The following is a 26,288-nucleotide window of genomic DNA, read 5'->3' as shown; positions in this document are numbered from 1 at the left end:
TGCAAGGAATCCCCTGCAATATGTAGGACCGTTGTCCCCTGCAAAATTTCAAAAATCCGTTTCCACCCTCCTTTTTTTTTTTATTTTCCCTATATATATTCATTCAATCTCTCAACTCTCTCACTCAATCTTTCAAACTCTCTCATTTATTCTCATTTTTCATTCTTTCAATTCTTAATACTCTCTCAACCTTTCAATCAAATTCTTTCTTTATTTTTTATTAATTCTAATTTCTATTTCTATTATATAATTCATAATTAATTGCAGAATTTATTCCTATAATTAATTTTATTTTATTTTTCAACATTAATCATATAATTTATATAATTAATTTTATTTATTATCAAAAAATGGCAAGTAGTGAAAATTTTTCGGGTCTTAAGATATTCGTTCAATATTTACATATATCAAATGTGATGAAAATCAATTTATAGGTGATTTTTCAACACAAAAAAGTGGAAGTCAATATGTAGAGGTGGAGCAGCAACAACAACATCAACAACAGGTGGAGATGGAACAACACTCCTAAAAAATTCTTATCTTTGATATTTTCTATATTCATTTCAAGAAAATACAAAAAGAAGATGGTAATTTTGAAGTTGTTTGCAATTATTGTAAACAAATTTATAAATTCAAACAAGAAGGTGGATACGGGACATTCAAAAAGCACTTGGAGTTGAAACATCCAAAAAAAATGGGGCAAAATAGAGGTCAAACACAAATAACCGGATATGGTTCTTCACATAAATCTTTATTTATTTATAGTGATAGTAAAAGTTAGGAAGAATTTGTAAAAACGGTAGCAATAGATCATTTAGCATTTAGTTTTGGTGAAAATTTAGGTTTTAATAATTATTGTAAAACTACATTAAATCCTGCACATAAAACTATTCCAAAAAATACATTAAAAAAATCGTTATTAAGTTTATATAAAAAACAAAAAAAAATTAATTCAATTTTTTTATAAATTTTGATGGACGTGTGTCTATATGTAGTGATATTTAGAGTGATCATTGACAAATTCACTCTTATATGGATATAACTTGTAATTTGATAGATGATAAATTCCAATTACAAAAAAGAATTTTAGTTTTTAGGGTGTTTGATGACCGATATACGAGCGATAATATTTATAGAATAATTAAAGGAATATTAGAAGAATATAAATTAGTTTTTAAAATTTTTTCAATTTCATTTAACAATGCACGTTCAAATACGGTCTCAATAACTGATTTAACTAAAATTTGCAAACCCAATTTAGGTGGTAGATTTTTTCATATTAGATATGCATGTTATGTATTCAATTTATGTGTACATAATGGTTTAAAATGTTTTAATAATTATATTAGTCCAATAAAAACAACAATTTCATTTTTATTGACACATCCCCAAACTATGAAAGAATGAGATAAATTTTGTAAACTACATAATAGATGACCAAAAAGATTTCTTAAAAATGTGCCGACTCGTTGGAATTCAACATATGAATTACTCAACGAGTCTTTTGATTATAAGAAATTATTGTGCATATTTATTTCACAAAATGTGCCACAAGTTATATTATATCCCCAACATTGGGATATTTGTAAAATAATTTTAAATATATTTATAAATTTTAATAATGCAACTTATACTTTAAATGAAGTTTATTATCTCACTTCTCATTTGTTTTTAAATGAAGTTGTTAATATTATTGGGGCTTTGCAAGAAGCCGAACAAGAAATTATTCTAAAAAAAAAACTATTTTTTTAATGAAAACAAAATGGTTAACTTACTATATAGAAATTCCAGAAATTTTTCTTGTTGTTTGTTTTTTTGATCCTAGGTTTAAATTAGATTGTGTTACAGATTATTTAACATTATATTATGAATATATACAGTTAGATTGTGAGAATGAAATTAATATTTTATTAACTATAACTAACATTATGAATTTAATTAAGGAAATTTATGTTGAATATTCATTAATTTATAGTAACCAAAGTGGTTCTTCTTTCTCTCTACCACCTATTGCCCCATCATCAACCCAAAATATGAGTTATGATGATCGTATAATGATGCAAAGGGGCAAAAGACCAAGAGAAATATTAGGCTCCACCTCGGAGCTTGATATTTATTTAACTACTATTTTTGAGTTTGGTGACAACAATATAGGTAAAGACTTTCTAGTTCTAGAATGGTGAAGTTAATGTGCATCAACCTTTCCAACATTAGCAATTATTGCTAAACAAGTTCTAACAGCACTAATATTAACTGTCACAGTAGAACAAACTTTTAGTCAAGGAAGTAATATATTGGATGAAAGACGATCAAGTTTGGCTCCCGAATCTATTGAAGCTCAATTATGCGTGGACGATTGGACAAGAGCTGAATTACACCAATAAGATATAAAAGTGGACTTCAATGAAAAATCGTTTAATTTAACTATGGATAGTTCGATGACGAGAACCAATAGTCAAGATAGCGGAGGTGAATGATAAAGTAAAAGGATATTGTCAACTATCAGATATGCAAAGGTAAAAGAACTACGTAGGTTTTGATTTTTTTAAACCCTAAAAAGATACGTGAGAAGCTTAATTGAGAAATTAAATCCAAACATTTTTTTTTAATTTTCAATTATTATAATTAATAATTTAAAAAATAAATTAGGGTCATGTATTAGAATTGATGGTTCAATGTCAGTTTCGAACCGAGATCATGAATTGAAACCGTCAGTTTCGAACCGGTTACTAACCATCCTGTAACTGTTTTGATTCAAGGTTTTTATTTTTTTGAACCAAAATCGTCGATTCATGAACCGTGGCCAAGATTACACTTCTCCCTCCCTCTCTCTCTTGTGAAACTCTTCATTTCTTAGCAGTATTCAATTCTTCACTCCTCTCTTCATCCCTCCATCAACTAATGTAATCCTATCAGATTTTTAGTCGCCAATCGATCACATTTTTGTCATCTCTAAAGCAATCGTCCGCATTCAACAATTGAAGTTGCTTTGTCAAGCAACCCTTCATTTTCGGCAATGACCCATTGGAGTCAAAATCACTTTTTTTCTACGACAACTGCTAGTCGTTTCCCTAGCGAAGTCAACAGTGTGGTGTGATTAATCAAGAATAACATCCGGCAAGCCTAAATTAAGTTCGAATCGATCCCAAACTCTACTTTTGACTAACGAGTTGAACACGACCAGTCAATATGTTAGACTCAAAGAGCTTGAGCCGAAGCTCGGGTTCGCCAACTGAAAGAATGAACTAAAACCAAGCCATATTGTGTTCAGACTCAGTTTGACTCAAATCCAACCCTAACTGTAAATCACTTATAGTAAGGTTGAAAAGAAATAGTGGAGGAAAGTAAAAACCCTAGATAAGGTTCAAGTTTTGGTGGCCTCTCTCAATTTGGTATTTTACTTTAACAATAAGAGGTCTTCCTTACCACTGTCAATACACCAGCCATATTAGGACAGAGCATCATCAAATCATTCATAGCCATTGTCCTTCACATTTTAGGCAGAACATATTGGAAAATGGTACCGTATGTGAAAACCGATTAGGGTCTGATCATAATCCCTTTGAAAATATTATTGTAAAAACATTATTAGATTGAATATCTATTGACTTTTAATTTTGATAGCACTTGATCTAGTTGAGAGATAACAAAGTGGGTAAACTGATTAGGGATGATGGAGATACTGAATGTTGTCAATTATTGTTTTAAATTTTGTCTGTTCCTTTTTTTACTAGAATTTTTCAAGTTCAATGTTACCGAATTAACGTTTTTAACAATCTAAATATCAGAAAAACTAAAAAGGTTTCCAGGGTTGTAGAAAACCTCTGTTTCTAACTCTGCAAATGGATGATCGAGAAGTTGAGAAGCTAGAAAATGTCAAGGAACTTTGCCAGAACAGTATTAATTAATTGAGATGGACTCCATAATAGGACTTGTCTACACAACCCAGTTTATGCTATAATGAAGTAAAGGAGCCTCATCTTTGCAGTGATGACTGATTACCTCTATGCTTGTCCCTAGAGCTTCCAATGGAGTATGGTGGCCACATCTTTAACCTAACAAGGGCAAAAAACAGAAGAAAAATGCAGTAGTGAATAAAGCCAATTATGGTACCAACACATACTTCCTGGAAAAAGAAAACTTTTAATGATCATTTATTGTTAAAACAAGACTCTGATACTGTCCAACTATATATATTTATTGTGAATTACTTGTAGCTCATGAAAGCATACAGGGTACATTGCAGGAAATTAACAAAATAGTGAGGAAATAGAAACAGAAACAGAGATGGGGGGTCACTGATAAATGTTTGATGTTCATACAGAGAGTGATGGAGAAAGCGCAAAGTCAAGTCCCCACAGTTCAAAACTTCCTTTAATAAAATCATAATAACCACCCTTGAGTGACAGTGTTTTCTTCACCAACCCATCTCTCACAAATGGATAAGTCAGCAGATTTCCAAGGGACACATTCACAGCCTCCTGCAATATATACAATTCACACATTCATAATATAAAAGGGTATGATTTACAACAAGTTGATACATAAAGGGCAATTAAAGATTGCAAGAATTAACATACCTTTTCACAGTATGAACATTGAGCTCCGAAATCCAAATCCTTACATTCTGATAACACCTTCTTCTTGGCAGGTAAACCAATTTTGACCCATTCTTCTATGAAATCACTGCATATTATCAATCAACCAATTGGAGTGTATTAGTTTTCATACTGAGAGTGATTTTTACACGCAAGCAATGTTAAGAAAATTAAGGGTTTTTTTATAAAGAAATGGGTCATACGTTGAGTAGTTTCCATCAAATGGGAAAGACATGAGTCCCTTGATGCCACCACAAGCGCTGTGTCCAATGACCACAATGGTAGACACCTGTGAGAAATTAACACTTCGACTTACAAATCCATTCACTTTTGTGACCATAATATGACAACAACTATTAGGTAAAAGCTTAGTGAATTTACTTTGAGATGCAGAACTGCGTACTCCACGGCAGATCCAATTCCAGCGTATTTAGTCTGATCGAATTGAATCAAAACGTCATTCATTTGAACGGTGAAAGGAATAAATTCAAAGAAATGATATAAATTATGTGAAGAACCTGATCAAATCCTGGAACCATATTAGCAACATTACGGACTACAAAAGCCTCCCCGGGTTGAAAATCCAACACATGTGATGGGCAAACCCTCGAGTCCGAGCAAGCAAATACCATATACTGCAATTGTTTCAAATAAAAAAAAAACAATTGAATCAATAGCCAGTTTCCAAAATTAAGAGAAATTTTCATGAGATGTGTTGGAAATTTAGAGATATGTACCTTAGGGCTCTGGCCTTTGGCAAGCTCACCGTACAAAGCTGGGTTTTTCCTGTATATGAAAACAGAGAATAAATATTAAGCTAAATAAGGAAGCGTATTCAATTTTAAATCAAAACGTATGTGTGAAAAAGAAGAATACTCATATTTTTCTCTCTTGAAGAAAATGAAGCCATCCTTCATCCTCTCAGATAAATCATCGATGGGTTTGGTACCAGATGGAGTCGACAACTGAGCCCTTATCTCCTCTACTTTTGCAGCAGCTACAGGTTTCAGCTCTTCCTTCTCGCTGCAGTTCACAATAAACATGTACGGTGGCCAAAAATTAAACACAGTATGTATGTAATGATTGTGAGAAAAGAATATGCACGTGCGTATGTGAAGTGGTACTACTACAGGAAGCTAACGTGAACACAGAAATAGGACGAAGAGAATAAAAACAAAAGAGGTGAGTGAAGAACAGTTTACTGTTAGGTGGAAAGAGGTTTTACATGACAAGTTTCTTGAGAGCTTCGACGGCCTCCTCGTAAGACTGTTTTGCCATATCTTCTCTCTGCAAATCAGTTTATTAAATCGCTGATTAAGTTTATCTCAGAAATATATAAAACTCCACTAACAACATTACAGTAGAGAAGAAGAAAATAAACAAAGACAAGTACGCGAGACTAGAAAAAAGAACAGACAGGAAGACTCGAAGAGCTTTTATCATCTCCATTCCAGATGATAAATTTGCGTTATTTATTCTTCCAGTTTGAATGGTCAATCCAAGAAAATTATTGTACATGACCACGTGTCATTCTGTAGGTCAGTCGTCTTCAGGCTTATTGCCACGTAGACAACAATTAAGTTCAGTCTAGCACTAGACATAAAAGTGTATGATGTTTTACGTTAAAAAGGACCTGAAACTTATCAACTTAGAAAATTACAGTAAATTTCATGGAAATATGAATATATGATCATGTCAAATTATGAAACTTGACAGTAAAATGGAGGAGGGAGGGAGGGAGGGAGTACCCAAGAAGGATTGATGACGGGGGCGGGGGCAGCGAAAACGGGTTGGTTTCTGATGAGATTGGGAGGAGAAGGAGAGGAGTTGAGACTAGCAACAACAGAAGGACGTAATGCGGCTCTTTTAGCTGAGGACTGAGCGGGGGAAAGAGAGGTAAGGCACAAGCTATTGACTGAAGCGGCCGACATTGTGCAAGGGAGATTAGAATTGGATGGCTTTATACCATATTTCAACTTGCACTCCCCTCGTTTTAAAAGCGAAAGATGGGTGAATGAGAGCTTCTAATTTTGTAGATGAGGCATAGACGTCCCAGATGCAAACATTTGCCCCCATCACACCTTACAAACATTTTAAATTTCAATTAATTAATTTTATTAATTATAATTATGTTGCCTGTATCTTATTATGCATGCATGCATCCTCATGCATACGATTTTTCTTAATTTCACCAGAGAAAATATCCCTTCTGCTTTCTCTATCTGTGGCTATTTTTGTTGAATCAAGGGGCAACACGTGTCGAGAAACAAGGAGATGAAGGTGAAAGAATTGAATATGGGGGTAAAAGAAGGGGATATGATTTGAGGAAATCAATGGTGTAGATGATGGATTGATGGATAAGAGTCTATCAACAAAACAAGGTTGTGGTGATAGTGCGGTTTCTGGGTTCCCATCCCTTCTATTCTATCAACTTTTTATCAAGACAGCTTTGGCCACAATCTTATTTTCATGGATTTGCTCCGACAGAAAACTCCGCCTCACGATTTTAGTGGTCTCTTTTAAAATTGCAGAGAGAAATAATCTCCATGGACTGTAGTGTAACTCCTGTTATCAAATACATTTATTTTGTTATGGGGAACTATCCACTCAGTCCATTTTGTTGTTGAATTTAACCCAACCCTTAACATAATTTTACATCCCTGCGATTTCCGCTTTCAAATTGGACATAATTAATACAGAATTTATTATGAATCAGTAGCAGAAAACAGTGAGAATAAGGTATACACATTTAATAAGAGAGAGAAAGTGAGAGAGATGAGGAACTGGGGTTAGCATGGATACAAACCGGGTATGTTCATTGAACAAAGCCAGCACTGAAATTACACAACCATCTTCCATTGCAGAGATGCTAGCTTCTTTGTCGTCCCTTCCAGTTGAATTAATATTGGAAAAATGTCGCTTATATATAGACTTGACCGATAAATTAAGAAAGTGCATCACCTTGTCTACTGGAAACTATCATCAGTTTATATATATACACATGGGATGTTCGTTGAATGATTGATCACGTTGGAAACATAGTGTCAACATTATTTTGTCATCATTTCGGCATGTATTGAAGAGACACACATGTGGCTGCTAAATTTATTTTCTAAATTACAGATTGGTCACCTCTAATAAGTAATAGCAACTCAGCAACACATCATCAACATGTTTCTTTAAGACTGCCTTAGATGGATATCGTGGTCCCCTTGCCCTTGGAGTATATATGTTATAGGCTTAATTACATTTTTGGCAAAACCTCAAATCTAGGATTTTTTATTTGAAATTCTGATATTCCATCAATTTTTTTATCCACTCAACCTATTTCAATTGCAATTATGGCAAGTGTTACAGATGTATGTCACTCTTCGTTAATTCCAGTAATGCAAAGTGAAAACAAAATGATTGGAACACAATATAATCATACATGTAAATAGTAAAATGAAATATTACATCATCAATTGATCCTACAAATGATAACAATTATGAATGTACTAATTTTAAATATTATAGAACACTTTGTCTCTCAGTTTAATACACATATTCTATTTTATAAAGAAGATAATTTTGATCTGAATTTAAAATCTTTGATTCTCTTCGACTTTAATGAAGAGGAGATTTCTCAATAGAAACAAAAAGAGAATGAAAAGGGGAATGAAAAAAATCTGCATAATCGGAGACTATGATACATATGTCCCCACCTTGCCCCTCCCCTAACCCCTACCCCGATCTCCACCCATTTATATTTAATATTTTTGTTTAAAATACTAACATATTTTTATAGTTTTAGATTATTTATATTTTTTAAATTTATTTATATTTTTGTTGTGTATATTAAGATAATTAATATATGATATTTATAATATTTAAAATAATATGTTGGTTAAAATTTTACTAAAATTTATTATTTAATATATTTATATCATACTGAGAGGGTATAAAAAAAATATTTATTTCACAGATATAGAAAAGAGATAAATAATTGTTATCATCCCCTTAATGGGAATGGGGATGGGGATGGGGATGGGGATATCAATCTCCTCAACATTGTTATCCTTACTGTTTAATAAAATATTGAATATAATTTATAGAAGACAAATAATCTATGTTTGCCCCGAATATTTTCACCATTCATGAAAACACCCATAGTTGTTTCATAAATGAATTTTTTATATGTCTTTTTGGTGTTTTTGTTACTTTAACTTATAAATGATTTTTCAATCTTTTGGGTTTACGTGAAAATAAGGATGATGGTATTTAACGAATATTAATTACTTGATGTTTCTTAACGAGTCAACAAATCAATACAATTTTATATTTGTCATCTTCTGAAAGATTTACTCATATTACGGCCATTTTTTCTGGGACCAATCATATTTCTCCCATTTACTCGTATATTATTGACATTGCCACGTTCATCCCTTTCTATCGGTGAAGCTGTTGAATGCCGCCGTTGCCCATTAATAATGAACTTATAGTAGCACCTGATGGCGACAAACTTTATCAAATTCTAGAAAGAAATTGTTTGGGTTTCTTCAACCTCAAACGGTAATTTATGTTAGGAAAAAGAAAGGTTAGAGATATTAAGCTCAAAAATAAGATAAAATACCAAAGTCAATCAAGCAGCATTCTCCAGATTCAGTAGAGCATGGGAATTTTTAAAATAAGAATCCATATCCCTGAGTAAGTCTAACCTCAGCTTCAAATCTTGATCCACCCTTGTGGATAGCTCTGATTGGTTCTTTCCAGTTTCCTGTAAAATCTCCGATCAACTTTACATCCTCTTCCTGTAACACAAACTCAACTTCAAAGAAGAACCATTAAAACAAATAGTTTTCTAATGATGTAAGGGCGGCAGATATAATGATCTAGCTTGAAACTTTTTCCTAAAGTGGGCTCTAGCCTTACATGAAATTCAAGAGATACAAATGTATGGAAAAAAATATCAATAACGGAGGGTGAAGTTACAGCCCAATTTTTCAATTACCTCCTGTCCATTCTACAAAAAGGTCACAGCATGTGTTGCTGGTCCATCATGTGCACCACGTTCCACCATAGCTATGAGATCCCATGTTGCCCATGCAATTGGCGGTCTGTAATTAGAAATATTTGTAAATTTGACCGCCAAGACCTTTATAACACTTGAAGAGGATTTAAGAATGATTTTTGTCATTGAAGATTTCAGATAGGACTTTTTGCCTAACTAGCCACTAATCTTTTGATTGCTGTGAGAAAATCTTTAGCAAAGAAAAAGATTCTCGAAGCTGCAAGGATATAATCTAAGCAAACCAGCAATGTAATCAATTCAAAATTTTCAATTATGTTCTACAAAATAATTCTTAAATTAAGGTTTAGAGAAGGGTTTTTGTGAAAATACTGAAAAAGTTAGTAACTATGCCTCCATGGCATAGTTAACAATAAAACAAACCCGTCAGGTCTGCATTCATGCAATCCAGTGACAAAATTATAAGCAGCATGAAGGGAAGTATCAGTAATCCAGTGTAGAGCGATCAAAACCAGTTGTACAAGATGGTTTCTTACTTGTATCAAAGGAGTCAGTGTCCCTGCGACAGAACATATGGAAAATTTAATGTGGCATGAACAAACACTATGTATGCTCAAACTAATAACAGTTATATATTTCGATATATTCAACAACGGTGTGTAACATACATCAACACAATAAATTACACATTCAAACAATGGCGCAAACATCTTTACTTACCTTAGGGGGTAGTTGATCATTAAGATACCGGATTTTTGACATGACTCGTTAATAGATTTGCAATCAATCCCCCGATTTTCTGTTTCGTTTACAGAATTATTTTTCCACTTTGTGCCTTTAGTCTGCTAGCCTATATCATGCCCACTTAGATGCATGTAATAGCATGTTTTCACGGACAACTTCTACTCAAATTCCAGAAATGAAAATCAATCACTTTGCATTATGAAGTGTATAGGATATCTGGAAAAACCAAATGTATAGATTCTACAGCAATAAGAAGTAATTCTAAGCATAAACTCTTTCGAATTTAGTTGAATATAGTTTACCGAAAGACTAGAGACGTCAAAGATCTAAACTACAATTAATAAAAAGCCAAAAAACTTGTACCTACCCGAGGTATTGTGAAACCCTAACTTTTACTCTCACACTTTTAAAAACTCAAATATCTATTCATGAGTCAATTTTTATAAAAAATTTTAATTAGGATTAGAAATAAAACCGTCATTTCCTAAAAAATTAAAATTTTATTACATTTTCCTCCGTAAATTTAAAAATCTTACAATTTGCCCTAACCAAAGTTTCTAAATTTTGAAAGTGACTATTTCACCCCCAAATCCCTAGTTTTTCTTTCTCTTCTCTCTGACAACAGCGACAATTTGAAGAGTCCAGGCAAGCTGACAACCATCTTTGGCAAACGAATCTTCATCTTCACGTCTCTTCATCAATAGAGACAACAGGACATCTCTTTGTTGACGTCTAGAAAGAGACAGACGTCTCCATCTCTTCCTAGACGTCATCTCTTCATCAAAGAAGACGAGGATTCATCAATCGAAGATGGTTGTTGGCTCTCCTAGATTTCTTCAGATGGTCACCATCACCGAAAATGATCACCAAAAAAGGGAGAAAGAAAACCTAGGGATTTGAGGGTGAAATGATTACTTTGCAAAACTTGAAAATTTTTGGTATGGGAAAATTGTAAGATTTTTAAACCTGAGGGGAAAAATGTGATAAAATTTTATTTTTTTAAATTTTTTAGTAAAAGACAATTTTACAATTTTTTAAATTTTCTAATTGAGATTTTTAGCATAAACTGACTCATAAATGAGTATTTGAATTTTAAAAGTTTGAATATGAAAGTTTGAAATTTCACTATACCTTGAGTGGATACAAGTCTTTTGGCCTTAATAAAATTCCATGGGGACAAGGTTCGCCATTATGTACGCCACATGGACAAAATGAACAATAGAATCAAGCGCAACTGCATCGCAATGCTAGTTAGGACTATGACAAGGTTCTTCAAAACAAATTTAAGGAAGGCCAAATGAATCTTTTCCACCCAAGGTTTTATACAAATCCAACTTTCCACCCACCAACTATAGAAAATTTAAACATCCACCTGTTTGTTAAATTTTACTATTACTGTAAAAGGTAAAATTATTATTTAAAAAATTTATTTAAACTTATATTTTAAATTGCCCTAAAATTTAAAAATATTTATTTTTGCCCCCTAACTTCATATTTTCAAGGTTCAAAATATGACTTTTCCCCCTCCCCAGTCTAAGATTTTAAACTCTTATATTTTTTCTAATTATAGTCACCCCCTAACTTTCTAAAACATTTCAGTTTCATCTCTTCTCTCTCTCTTAGTTTCCAAATCTGATCTACAACGACCATCTATCATCTTCAGCCACCAACTTTCTCCCTCCCGACCACTACATGTCTTCATCTCAGACGAAGATGAAGGGTCTTCGTCTAATGAAGACTTAGCATCGAGTCTTCATCATATGAAGACAGTCGCATAGTGAAGAGAAGGTGATCGGGAGAGAGAGGGAAGGAAGGAGAAAGAAATTCAACCACCATTCTCGACAAATTGTCACAAAGAGAAGAAGAAAGAAAGCTAGGTTCAACTATAACTTTCTAAAACATTGGGGGTGATTGTATATGAGAAAAAGTTTGCAACCCTAGACTTAAGGGGGGGGGGGGGGGGGGGGGGGGGGGGGGGGGCTTGAGAATATGAGGTTAGGGGACCAAAAAAAAAAATTTAACTTTAGGGTAATCAAAAATAGGAGTTTATATAATTTTTCTAAATGGTAATTTTATCTCTAATAGTAACGGTGAAATTTAATAAATTGATGAATATTTGTATTTTTGATAGTTAACCGATGAGAAACTGGGTTTGTATAAAAGCTTGGGTGGGATATAGTGACTTGGCCTAAGGTAAAAAACAAAACAAAATGTAAAACGCCAAGCTTCATCCGTTTATCACATAACAATAATCAATTACACTACGATTTCAAGTCCCTAATCGCTTTTCCAGTTGGCTCGTTTATCACATATATACACGCACACACACACATAGGTTTTTCCTTTTTATTCCTTCTACTCAAAGATCACATTTAAATAGGAAAATTACTAGATAACATTTAAATAGGAATGCTAGTAGATATACAAATTAATACAATCAAATTGAAAAAGTGCAAGTTTAAACAAATTAATATATGTATAGAAAGTAAATTTTTTTTTTCCTTTCAACAAAAGTAATTTTATAAGGAGCCTACTTAGAATATATATACAGTGCTCAAATATAGAGTATCGCTAATTTAATACCATATTGTTCCGAAGCTTCAAGTATTTGGGTTTTTTTTTCTAAGCTATTCAGAGTTTCATGGCAACTCCTTTGTTACTCAAAGCAAACCCAACATGGTTATCGCTGAAACGAGGAAAAAGTTTTCACGGAGATTCTTCTTGTGTTAAATCTGTTAAACGCATACCGAGTACCAAATTTCCATGTTTTATAGTGAAAAGCTTAGTGGACTCACTTCTTCAAAATCAACTGGCAAAAACAATATCGCACCCCGTTTCAACTTTGAGGCGCAACGGATGAGATCAAGCTCCTCAAAAGAAATTCTGAATGAAAATCATGCGCTTAACTATATTTTAAAAACCTTGAAGTGGTTAAAAACTGCTACGATAGTGATGATGCAGTGTCTGTGGTTGATGATGATGATGATGAATGGTCGTGCTTCTGCATGGGCTGATTCTGGGTTGAATAGTAAAGATTCATCAGTTTTATCGTCAGTGTTAACGGAGCCGGATGCATCTTCGATGCCAGATCATAAGATATTATTAGCTGACAGGGTAAAGAAAGCTAGAACACAGAAACAAGCTGATCTGGTTGTTGTCTACGCTTTAATTTTCATTTTTATTGTTATGGCGTTTCCGGAGGTTGTATTTCGTAGTTTACCTCCGACGAGTTCCATTATCATGGTGCAGGTAAAATATTTGCTTCATTCCTCTGTTTACCATATTAATCATTTCATTTGACCATAACAATTTAACCCCAAAAGGTTTTTTGTTTCCAGTTATCAATGTCACAAACAGACTTCGGGAATCAATTTTGCATAATTTCAACTCCTTCGAATTCTTTCTTTTCTTTTCTTTTTTTTCAAATTTTTGTTATAAACAGCTGTTTTCTTCTTTCAGGTGGGATTATCAGTCAGTATCCCAAGTCTTCATATGGATTTTCGTCATATTCTAAAAAATATGGAAAGTCCTGAGTGCCGTTATCGTATGTTTTGGAAGGTAGGTAAAGCTTCTCTTAACATAATTGGTGTTCCAAAGATTGGATTTTTGTTATTCCTTTGTAAGTTTGTATATATTCTTCTTTGATGCTATGTAAAACTGTTTTCTCTTTCATAGAATAATTGTGTTGAGGCATAAAATTTAGAAAAAATATATCAAAAATGCTCAATATATATATATATATATATATATATATATATATATATATATATATATATATATATATATATATATATGTATGTATGTATGTATTCTAGTTTACCATAATATGTTTGACAATCTTAAAGGTTAATGTGTAAGACATACGGAAAGAGGCAACAAAATAGTACAATGAACTATTTTTAAAAGGAGAAGATAAGAAGTCTATTGAAGAAAAATAGTTTGATATGAACTACTTAAACTAATCAGACAAATTTTATTCAATGATATATTTCAGATAAATCAGTTTTAAATGAATACAAATATTGATTACTTGACTAAATGCAACGGATTTTTTTTCTTTTTTTAAAATAAAAATTCTTTATTTCAGATTGTATTGTTCGTCAGAGTGGATGGATGGTTTAACTTACCCACTATAACAGACAGTGGAGACCTGAAGAACACCTTGAAGAAGCTTCCAAGAGCTTACACATTACAAGTACTAAAATCTCTCTCAATCAAATTTTAATATTTAAATTTTATTGATAACTTTATGACTTCAAGTCACTTGAAAGATGCCTGGAATTTAGGGTTGGATTCGAATTGAATCCATTCAGTTAGAATAAGCTTGAAACGAGTCAGTCTTATTCGAGCTCGAGCTTGAGCTATTTGTCAAATTTTCTAATTAAAAATTTTGATACAAAAACGACATCGTTTTAATAACGAAAAATAAGTCGAGTTGAATTCGAAACAAGCTTAAATTCGAACTCGAGCTCAACTATATATAAACCGAACAAAGTTCAAGCTCAAGTGAGCTCGAGCTCCGCTTAACTCAAATCCAACCCTATTTGGAATATTATCCAAAATTAAAGCCACTCTCATATAAAATGTTCGCTTTATTTAATAAATAACAATTTATGTCATTTTTAGAAACTCAGGTTATAGATGAATGGAACCTTAATATGTTCAGTAGGTGTGTGATGGAACCATTATTCTCTTCCCTCCCGATAGGCCTTTAATTTTAATTTATGTCCTCAATAATATCTTCATAAGCATTTATATTCCTTTCTTGCATAGTTTTGTACTTACAAAATAATTGCAAGCTAATTAGTGTATGTGGGAATATAAGATAAAAATTATAATTAACAAATGACTCACAAGAACCGCTGTGAGATAGTATATAGGCTTTGTTAGGTAATAAAGGTGCACCACTATTTGAGACCATTATTGTCAAACCTATACATTGGATTAGCCGATCCGATTGAAATCTGATAGATTGGCTAGTCTGATTTATTATTTACAAACTCTTTAGAGGTTGAATTTAGTAAATTATGGTTCAATCAAATGAATTGTACTAAGTCACAGTTTAATCTCTTATTCAAATGTTATTATATTATCACATTCCTCTTATCCGCAACATTGAATTATTGTAACTTAATTGGATTTTCCTAATTCTATCAAGTTCAAAAGCTTGGTCTTATTGTCGAGTGAGATTGAGAGAAGAAAAAGTTGTCAATGGTGGTCGTGGATGCATAACAACCCACATATTTGTCACCCTTATTGTTTGACAATACACCCCACGACCACATGCACAAGTCTTTTACACAAATTACCTCAATTGACTTCTGATATATAATATATCTCCCCTATTATTTCTCATATTATCACTATATTTACCATGATCGGGATTTGATCTCGATTGAACTCCAATGATTAGTGTTGATATACAGGTTGAATCTGACATCGTTTAAGATGCAATTGGTTGCTTGCACCAACACTTTGTCCATCTCTAATCTTCATTAAAAATATATGTATATTCAATCAATAATACGGAATATTAATTAAAATAGGTAAAAAATTTTCCGCTTATACCTTTTTAGGCAAACGCACAATAGTTTTATTTTTATAAGCAAATGTTTTTATAACTCCAAAAATACCCTCCCAGCCCTGTATACGTAGGCGCTGGAAAGAAAACTTAAGTGCGTGAGTGCGTGCGGAGTACGCGCGGTGCGTGAGCAGTGCGCGCACCCTGATTAATATATATAAACAAATTGTGAGGGTGCGCGCACCCTTATATATATATATATATATATATATATATATATATTAAATAATATAAAAAAATATAATAAATAAATAAATATATTATAATATTATAATATTTAATATAATATATATAAATAATAATAATAATAATTTTTAAATATATATTATATTATTATATATTTTATATATAATATTATAATATAATAAATATATATAATAATATAATATTATATATATATATATATAAAATATATGTACAGTGCACTCAAACCTTCCTTCCAGTGCCTACGTATACAGGGCTGGGAGGATATTTTTGGAGTTACAAAAAAATTTGCTTATAAAAGTAAAACTACTGTACGTTTACCTAAAAAAGTATAAGCAGAAAAATTTTTACCTATTTTAATTAATATCCCCAATAGTACATATAATTAATTTCTCCTTCACTTTGGTAGACAATGTTGAAAAGCTTTAGTTTGTTGGCTTAATTGCTTCCCTAGAAATCCGAGATTTGTATGGTTAAATTTGTAATATTTACTTGTACATAAAATATTATTATATTAAATATTATTTAATAATCTACCCAATCAATATAAACAGGAGATTCGGAAACAATTTAGTATGAATAAGTTGGTATAACATACTACCCACCCATAACAATATTATGCGCCTCAATTTTAAGTATTTAATTGAATGTTTAGATAATATGTCATCATTACCTAATTAAATAATGACATGTTGTCTAAATAGCTAATACACTATTGGAATAATTTAGTACTTAAAATGAAGACAGGAGGAGATTCTTTTTCACAAAAAGGAGACAGAGAATCATGTCATCCCTATAATAAGGTTAAGTCATGATAGAGATTAAGATCTCCTCCTCACCTCTCCCCATTGTCATCCCTATGTTTGGTTGCAATCTGGATTATACAGCTACCACTCCCATAATATAGTTAATGGGTTTTTATAATTTCTAATCACACACGAAATTGGTGTTTTAACAAAAACACAATTATTTGATTGGTGCGTTTAGACCCATCCTAAATATTGATAAACTTTCTCCCAACAAAAAAAATGATTTATTATTGGCCAAAAGACTTATTATCGCCAAAAGTTGGTTGAATCCTCAAATTAAAAACTCAAATTTTCATTCATGAATATTTAAAATTAAATGAATCAATTAGTTTCAAGAGCAAAATTATTATTTAACCAATAATATATTAAAAATAATAAAACTTTATCAATTTCCCTTTTGGTTTAGAAAATAAAATGTTATATTTTTCCTTACTAGGTTTCCATCTCTCAGGTGTTCTCTTTCTCTAATGAGCTTCATATTTGGAGTAATATCTAAATGTGATCATAATAAATATTCTATATTGTATTTATAACTGGTTGACGAACTTGTATATAATATCAAATTTAGATTCGATAATCTCCTCAACTTCTGTCTGATTCTAATGTATCATGTGTATAATTATAATACCTAATGGAGAGCACGTATTAGTGAATTGTAATAAACTTGTCCCTCTCCATGCAATGTATACATATTTATGTATACATATAATAAGTATCATTTTGAATGAGCTAAAAGACTTATTCCCCCCAAGGTTTGGGTATTGTTGAAATTCTCATTCATTAAATTTTGAAAATCTAAATATCAATCTATTAATTGATAATAAATTAATATTTAATTAGTAATATTAAGAAAACATTCCGATAAATTAATATGCATACAAACTCCAATCCTCTCTTTCTTAACAAAATGTTAAAAATATAGGATTTTGGGATATTAATTAAAATAGCCAATTTTTTTTTCTTTGTAGATATATATAGTCATATTTTTTTTCTATTATATATATATATATATATATATATAAAATCTAAAACATAAAATATCTAAATCAAGCATAAACTCACCCAATCAACACATAAAACTCATTCACTCCCTCAACTAAAAGTGAAATATGAAGTGAAATAAAATGAAAATATAAAATTTTCATACAACTTTGACAGTGAAACGGTTAGTCGCCCAACCAAACACTCAGTCAACTAATTTATTTTTTAAAAATTAGTTGGCCAATCAATTTATTTTTAAAAATTGGTTAGTCGGGTGTTTGGTTGGCCGACCGACTAACCGCAAATCCTATAACTTTCTTTATTTAAAGGCGAAATCAACTTAAAAAATAACTATATTTATATAATAAAAATATATAATTTTATATATATAAAAGATAAAAAAAAAGGTTATTTTAATTAATATTCCGGATTTGAGCTTCATGAGGGCTCCAACCCCGCCGGCTCCTCCACCCACCATTGCTCGCCCATTCACCTGGCAGTTCCTGCCTCCTTGAAGAACCCCAACAATTTCTCCTCTTGGAAACACGCCCAACTCCATTCGTTCTTTTCTTTGCTTTTCCACCAGAAATTATCATATGAGCACCAAAATTTTGGCCTAAAATTCAAGAATCTGAGGGCAAACCGTAATATTTGTAAAGATTATTTTCAGGTGTAATTATTCGCAGTTGCCATTGCCATGGACTTACAACTACTCCTCTGGCTATCTCGAAACCATAGAATGCAACACAAACACACCATTGTTTTTTTTTTTTTTTTTTTTCTGATTGAAAGCAAACACAAGGTAAGTCTTCACAGGAGATTCGACAAACATTTCAGTACACCACAACAACCAAACTACAGAAGTAAACTCCCGATAATCAAACTCCAACAGAATTCCAATCAATTCCAGTAACAATGCGTCAACCAAACAAAACAACTTCTATCTAATTCAAAATAAAACAAAATACCAATGAATTCCACAAAACACAACCAGACTTTACCGTGGCGTACTAGGGGGCGACGGGGTTGACGACGGCTATGAAGGATGGCCGCATGATGGTCAGGCGATAGTGCTGATGATCAGAGAGGCCACGACAAATGCAGAAGGTGAAGTGCAACCAGGCCCGGAAATGGCAGGAATTAATCACGAAAAAGATTGCGAATGGTGGGTATTTTTGTTATTATAGTGGAAAGGATAAATCATTTATTCAAAATTAAATTAATTGAAAATTTAAGTAATAGATAAGTATTTAAATTTTTAAAATTTAGTGAATAAAAGTTTCAAAATAAATTAACCATAGAGAAGAATAAATCTTTTATCCTTCTAAATATTAATAATATATTATATGATTTAATTAAATATTATTTTATTTTTAATTTTTATATGATATAATGATATATCGATCATTACAATTTAAATTAATATTTATTTGAAGCAATTGTAATTTTATTTATTTATATATATATATATAAATTGAATAGTATATGCTGAACTTAATGGCAATTGAATAATAGATCTCTCATCTTTGTCTTCGTCTTTTTAGTTTAAATAGTCGATTGGAGGAAGGAGAAATGTCAAAAGAGACACCATCGGAGAAAGAGAAAGAGTCAAGAGAGAAATACTATCGACAATAACACTAAATATTATGGAGAATTGAAAACAAAACCCTATAAAAGAAAATGTTGTTTTTTTAAATTTGATTTAAAGGGAACGATTAGGTTTTAAAGTTTAAGGAGAAAAAAAAATAAAATTTTAAAGGGTTAGGGTTTTATTACCTTTATCTATTTATGGGTCGGTAAATAGGTTTTTCAAAATTAAAAGGTAAAAACTTGAAAATACAACATACTTTAGATGAGAATAAGCGTTTTGGCCTAAAAAAATAAAATAATAATAGTAATTTACAGTTGCAATACAAACAATATAAAACTTGAAAATTGTTAATTCTGATATCTTGTGAATCAACAATAAATCAATTATTTCTTTTTTTGAATCTTTGATTTTAGGAATACTCAGAATTTTGAATCCTTAATTTTGAGAATATTCAAGATTCTTAATCTTTGATTTTAGAAATATCCAAGATTCTCAATCTTTAATTTTTGGGAATATCAAAAATTCTCAATAATTTAAGTTATATGAGCCCTCACAAACTTTGAAATAGTTTTAATACAAAGATAAATATATATGTATAAGATTTCAAAAATTTAAACATTTACTCTTATTAATTAATTATGAGTAAAAAAAAAATTTATATGTAAGAGTAAAATCATCATTTTATATGATGAAAATAATTTTTATATTTATCTGATTTGTGTTACAATATAATTATTACTTGTACAAATAAATATCATTAATTTAACGATATAAATCTTGAATTTTTAGAGAACCCATTAAGCCAACAAACTAACACTTATCAACTATGTCTAATCAAAATAAAAGAAAGATTAACCATATGTATGATTGATTGAATATACATTTTTTTAAATAAAGATTACAAGTGGACAAAAGTTTGTTACTAGTAACAAATCGCATCTCAAACAATGTTTTAACAATCAGATCTAAGCGTGAATTTAGTCCAAATCAACCTTGTTTTGACTAGTAATATCAACATTAGTTAGCCATTAGAGTCCAATCGAGATCAAGTCCTGACCATTGTAGTGGTGGAGACAAAATTAGAAATAATAAGAGAAATCAATTATATATTAAAAGTCAATTGAGGTGATTTGTGTATAAGGCTTGTGCATGTGGGCATAGGGTGTACTATCAATCAATAAGGGTGACAAGACAAAATGTGGAGGTTGTAATGCACTCAAGAACTTTAACAACATTTTCTTCTCTTGATCTCACCCAACAACAAAACCAAGTTTCTTAGCTTGATAGAATTAGGAAAATCCAACCAAGTCACAATTATTCTTTTTTTTTTTTTTTTTTGATAATGGGAAATCTCATCTGAGTTTGATCATCATTTTTATAAAAACGAATCAATCAAATCAGATAGAATAAATTTCGGATCTAATTATCAATTCTACAATTATTAAATTAGGTAAATCAAAAGTTTTAATATTGATATATCATCAAATAAGATTTGAACTCATGTTTTATTATACAATAAAACTATGTATACCCATTTTTGCTACACAATTTATATACACAGATGAGGTATTATCATGTGATTGAATGTTTCTTTATCATATGATGACATATATTTTAAAATCATCTAATTACATGATGATACATCACTGTATACATGAATTGTGTACCAAAAATAAGTAAACATATCATTGCTCTTTATTATATATGAAATTCATCTTTTGTCATTTAAACTATAGTATAATTATTCATTGTTACAGTTAAAAAAAATGTGATAAGATAGTGGCATTTGAAAACGAGATTGAATGGTGACCCATAGTATAATTCAACATTTTTGTATGTGATACGGGCCACACCGATTTGAATAGATTGTAAGCATCTGGCCATTCTTTACATGAGCATTCTTTTACAGTTATTTTGTTGATTTTGTTTTGAATTGTGCAGTGAATGGGCAATGAAAATTCAGCGTGACACCAATGCGTATCATGTCACCGGGTCAGCAAAAACAATAATGCTAACACAGCTAATGAGGATGTGCCACGTAGCAAAAAGTAAACTTGAACTTTAAACGATGCCGTCTTTGGATGTTAATTAAGTGAAAAGGGTATATGCCTAAGCTTAAGTAGACACAATTAATATTTGATTTATTTTTTAATCTTCTCCGAAAACTCCTAATTCCCTTGAATATTGATAAAAGAGATCATTAAATTATGCATGAAGCGACGTGCCATGAAAAGAGATGACCCAAGCAAACAGGCCTTTTTTTTTTTATTACTTTGTACACAGCATGACTAGACGATCAAAAAAGAAATGCAAGTGGAGTTGCATATTGACTCATCATAAAGATTTACTATCAATCCCCTTATATAGAAAAAAGGCTATTAAAAATGAACAATGACGTGCTCATCTTGAACGTAATTTCCAATTCAAATCTTTAGTGGGATTGTTCCCATATATTCCAAAATCTTTAGCCCCAATAAATAAAATTCACCTATGAATGATAAGATGTAAATTTGTTGGTTTATTTCACATGTTTAGTGTTGATGTGAAATGAACGGTTTATTTTGTTCTCGTCACTAGCCTCTTTAATGTCTCTCATCTATGTAAAGCATCAAAGAGGTCAAAATTGAGCGTGATCGCTTATTCAATTTCGATTGATTTTCACGTCAAACAATAGAGATATAATAAAGAGATAGACATTAATAACTTGTGTTCAGTAATAAAAATATCGAAGACAAAGGGAGAAGGTCATTAATTACAATCAAGAAATTGAAGATGAAGCAGGATTGAAACTAAAATTTTTTAGAACAAAATAGTGAGGTTGTGCAAACCCTAAACTTGAGAAAAAAGGAAAAAGGCAATTTTTAAACCTGAAATATTTGACGTTAGAAAAAAAATTGTTAATTTTTATAATCAACATAAAAAAAACTTTCAAATAAAATCTTTAAATGATAATTTTAGTTTCAACAATAATAATCAAAATTAAGTAAATATTTAAATTTTAAAAAATTTACGAATATAACACTAGGTGGAAATAAGTCTTCTAGCCTACACTCTATACTTCATTAGTAAGTAGTAGGACCAGGTAGGATTATTAAAGAAGCTATAATAAAATCCTTTAATATGGATGGGTAGGTTACAGCTAAAAATGGGGCCTGGCTATTGTGTGCTGTAACAATCAGATGCAAGAGGGGAGCAAAATTGAGCTTTCATTAACACAAACTAAAATTTGTGGCAAATTCTAAGCTTTAAACTCTTAACACCCATCATCCCAATGGAATTAAATGATCTGCAAATGAGTGCTTATTCTTTATTGATTTAAGCAACCAAGAAGATACTGGCTTACAAAATTATTTATTATTTACAAATAAATAATTTTAACTCTTGAAATTCTCTAACCCAAGTCCATCAAAATGGTGGAAAACTTTTGCCCATGCTGTTAACATTACTGGCGAAAAATCCCAGTAAGTCTTGTCTGTATGGCAAATATGATTTCTTCTTGTCGCCCTGTTTGATGGCTCTGTTTTTCACATAAAATGCTTCGTGTGCCGACACGGGTTTCGTTTTAACGGTGGCTTTGACCTCACTCATGCTCTCTTTCGCTTTAGAAACAGAAACAGGAGGAGGAGGAGGATTTGTTTTTGGTTTATTGAGAAAAGCGTACGGGTCTTTTCCGCCGTCGCTGTTGCTTCGTTTAAGCAAATCGCGAAACTTGAACCAACGTTTTGATGATCTTGCCGCTGCCGACGATGACGATGAACCGGTCGAGTTGCTCTTTTGGCATCTGTTAGGAGAAGGGCATGATTCAAGTGAGTTGTTTTTGTTTGGTACCCAAACGCAGTACGTTTCCTCTGGTAAACCCTCGAGTTCGTCGGCATCTGACGACGAAGACGACGGCGGATCTCCCTCGATGAACAGATTCTTCAACGGTAGCCGAATCTTCTGATCATCATCATCATTTTGATCATTATCTAATAGAAGATCCTGATTAAACACCGGAAAACCCTGAGGGATCTGACCGTCGAAGGAGAATTGAAAGGCGTCGGGATCGTTTTTGATAGAAACAAACTCGAAATCATCGTCGCCGTCGTCGTTTCGTTGTTCCTCTTGGCCAACCTTGGAGGCTATATCAGCTAGTTTAGCAGAGGCGTAGCTGTTGAAGCTGAGGCAGAACGACACCGAAGAGGAAAAGGAATCAATACCATTATCTTCTTTTTGCATATCTAAAACAAAAGGAGAGTTTAATGTTCAGGTTTATTGAGTTAATGGCGAGTTGAGTAGTTGGAGTTCTGAGTTTCGGCTGGGAAATTTAAAGAGTGGAAGGGTAAATAAATAAACGGCTCAACGCTATTAATCTTCTTAAGCTTCTTCTGGGATATTTCTTTGTTTTGTTTCACACGTTGCTTTACACGTGCTCAGATCACACACGGCCAAATTGGCGTATTGAATCGTCTTTGTATTTTACCTGATTTATGTCAATAGACAAAATTGCGCGTTTTAACAGTAAAAAAATTTATTTTCAAATATCACTGTATAAATTCGATGATGGTATGGTGGGTCAGCCTCAGCCTTTGGAATTACTGAATCCAGGACGCATGCAAGGGCCAACTTAACGAGCCGAAACGTCTTGATAGCCCCAGCCACAGGAAAAAACAGAGCATAAGCGATTTAAATCGTCGCGGCTACCAAAAAGAGTCGTGGCCTAGAGACTAGAGTAACCCAAAGCGCCCAAACAGTTTTTCGAAAGGGAAAAGGAATATTTTTCTTTCAAGTTTTAGTTTAATCTAAAAAATATATCTATACTTGATGAAAAATCTAAGTACCTATTTATCTTTAAACCGTAGTTAAGTTTTCTATTAAATTTATAGGTAAAACCGTTATTTTACTGTATATATTCAAGTTATATAATTTAATCACATTTTTTCTTTCAATTTTAAAAATTAACTTTTACCTTCATGTCTGAATTTTGAAAAGTAACTTTCATCCTCCCAAATCTCTAATTTCTTTTCACTTTCCCTCTGGTCATCAATGATGACGTGACCAGAGGGAGAGTGACGAATATCATCCATTCTCTGGACAACATTCATCCACTAGTGAGAACAATGCTTGTCGTCTAGAATAGACGACTCTCCGTGACGTTTGTCATCTAAATCTGGACGACGGTAGACCTTTAGATGAAAACTTCTCCGCCGTTAGTCGACCATCACCGGAGAAAGTGACTAGATTTCAAGGGAAAACGGTAAATTTTTTAAAATTTAATTTAGAAAAAAAATGTTAATTTTTTAAATTAAAGAGAGAAAATAAGATAAAATTTTAATTATTTAATATTACTAATAAAATAACAAATTTACCCCTTAATCCTAACAAATTAAACTTTTGATAAATATTTAAGTTTTTTATCATGATGGATATACTTTTAAAATTAGATTAAAAATAGGGTGAAAATTTGTCCTTTTCCCTTTTCGAAACGTTGTCGTGTTTGCGAGTGGTTTATTAGGCCGAACCAACCAAGGCACTTGACTGGTCGGGGCAGACAGACACAGAGTATTGAATTCAAACAGCCCTAGTCCCATCAAAATTACTAAATTTAGGCCAAACGCATATTCCCCTTTAAGTTTAATTACATTTTCCAAATTATATCATAAGGTCTAAAAAATTTAAAATCTCACTGTAATTATCATTAAAATTTTTTATTAAAAATAAGAATAAAATAGTTATTTAATAATAATATTAAAAAATATATAATTAATTATATTTTTTCTCCTAAATTTTAAAAACTAATAATTTTATATTTATTTAAAATTTTTTAACTTTAAAAAGTCATATTTTTTTTAAAATTTTTTCTTCATCTCTTCGACCACCATCTCTAGAGTCAATGAAATTGTAAGTCGATGCACGAAAAGTAACCTAAAATAGATATATTTGTCTCCAACAAAAAGATTTGAAATCTCTCTATCAAAGATGAAGAGATCTGTTCCAAGTTGTTTCTCATGTGCCCACTAACGATTTAAAGTGAAGAAGAGAGGTCGTTGGTGCTAAAGATGGTGGTCGGAGATGAGAAGAAAAAAACTCTAAGATTTGGGAGAGGGAAAATGTTGTTTTTTAAAGTTAAAAAACTTTAGATAAGGATAAAATATTAATTTTTAAAACTTTGGGAAACAATATAATGAATTTTATATTTTTTTAATATTACTAGTAAAATAACAATTTTAACTCTTCTTCTGACAAAAAATTTTAACCTCAATTGGTCAATTTATGGGTCTTTGGATTTTTTAAAGGAAAATTATCAAAAATGGCCAAAATACCCTCCTACTAAGCAAAAATGCTCAAATTCACTATTCCTAAGCAAAAATGCTCATGTCTTTTTCTAAAATGTCAAAATTAACCTTCCCTTCATTTATATAAATCTCCTCACTCACTAGAAGGGGTTAAATGAAATTTTATTAAAATTAGGAGGGTATTGTCAATTGATGCCAAAATCGTGGCAGTCCGACCGTGGGAACAGTATTTCCCACGGTCAAACAGTGAAATTCGAATTCTAAAAGTTGAAAAACCCTAGAATGACAACAATCGAAAAATTCTTCGAAAATCTAAAAAATACGAGTCGATTTATCGTAAAACGGTGAAATTCGAAAAAACAGAACTGAAATTCAAATTCTAAAAGTTGAAAAACCCTAGAATGGTAACAATCAAAAAATTCTTCGAAAATCTGAAAAATACAAATCGATCTATCGTAAAACGGTGAAATTTGAAAAAACGGAACTGAAATTCAAAA

General features: G+C 31.6%; 2 protein-coding genes across 2 annotated transcripts; both read right to left on the bottom strand.

Annotated features, from left to right (window-relative positions):
* Positions 1-3,874: 3,874 nt before the first annotated feature.
* LOC123222510 (carbonic anhydrase 2-like) lies at positions 3,875-6,599 on the bottom strand. Its single transcript, XM_044645331.1, has 10 exons — positions 6,347-6,599; positions 5,824-5,885; positions 5,475-5,621; positions 5,336-5,384; positions 5,117-5,233; positions 4,980-5,033; positions 4,802-4,887; positions 4,581-4,686; positions 4,323-4,481; positions 3,875-4,055 (listed from the first exon to the last, which is right to left on the bottom strand). Exons 1-10 carry the CDS (start codon positions 6,527-6,529, stop codon positions 4,017-4,019), a joined length of 1,002 nt encoding a protein of 333 aa, XP_044501266.1. The 5' UTR covers positions 6,530-6,599; the 3' UTR covers positions 3,875-4,016.
* A 16,322-nt stretch (positions 6,600-22,921) lies between these two features.
* On the bottom strand, positions 22,922-23,734 carry LOC123223958. Its single transcript, XM_044647452.1, has one exon. The coding sequence runs from the start codon at positions 23,732-23,734 to the stop codon at positions 22,922-22,924; it is 813 nt and encodes a 270-aa protein (XP_044503387.1).
* Positions 23,735-26,288: the final 2,554 nt, after the last annotated feature.

This window comes from Mangifera indica, chromosome 8 (assembly GCF_011075055.1).
Source record: "Mangifera indica cultivar Alphonso chromosome 8, CATAS_Mindica_2.1, whole genome shotgun sequence".
Lineage (NCBI taxonomy): Eukaryota > Viridiplantae > Streptophyta > Magnoliopsida > Sapindales > Anacardiaceae > Mangifera > Mangifera indica.
This window is presented reverse-complemented; position numbering and strand designations above follow the sequence as displayed.

What these genes read in the sequence shown, in the direction of transcription:
- LOC123223958 (XM_044647452.1), bottom strand. Translation starts at nt 23,734, where the DNA reads ATGCAAAAAGAAGATAATGGTATTGATTCCTTTTCCTCTTCGGTGTCG.
- LOC123222510 (XM_044645331.1), bottom strand. Translation starts at nt 6,529, where the DNA reads ATGTCGGCCGCTTCAGTCAATAGCTTGTGCCTTACCTCTCTTTCCCCC. An exon ending in GCTCTCAAGAAACTTGTCAT is followed by an intron (nt 5,622 to 5,823) that starts GTAAAACCTCTT and finishes TGTGAACTGCAG; the next exon opens with CGAGAAGGAAGAGCTGAAAC. An exon ending in AATGTTCATACTGTGAAAAG is followed by an intron (nt 4,482 to 4,580) that starts GTATGTTAATTC and finishes TATATATTGCAG; the next exon opens with GAGGCTGTGAATGTGTCCCT.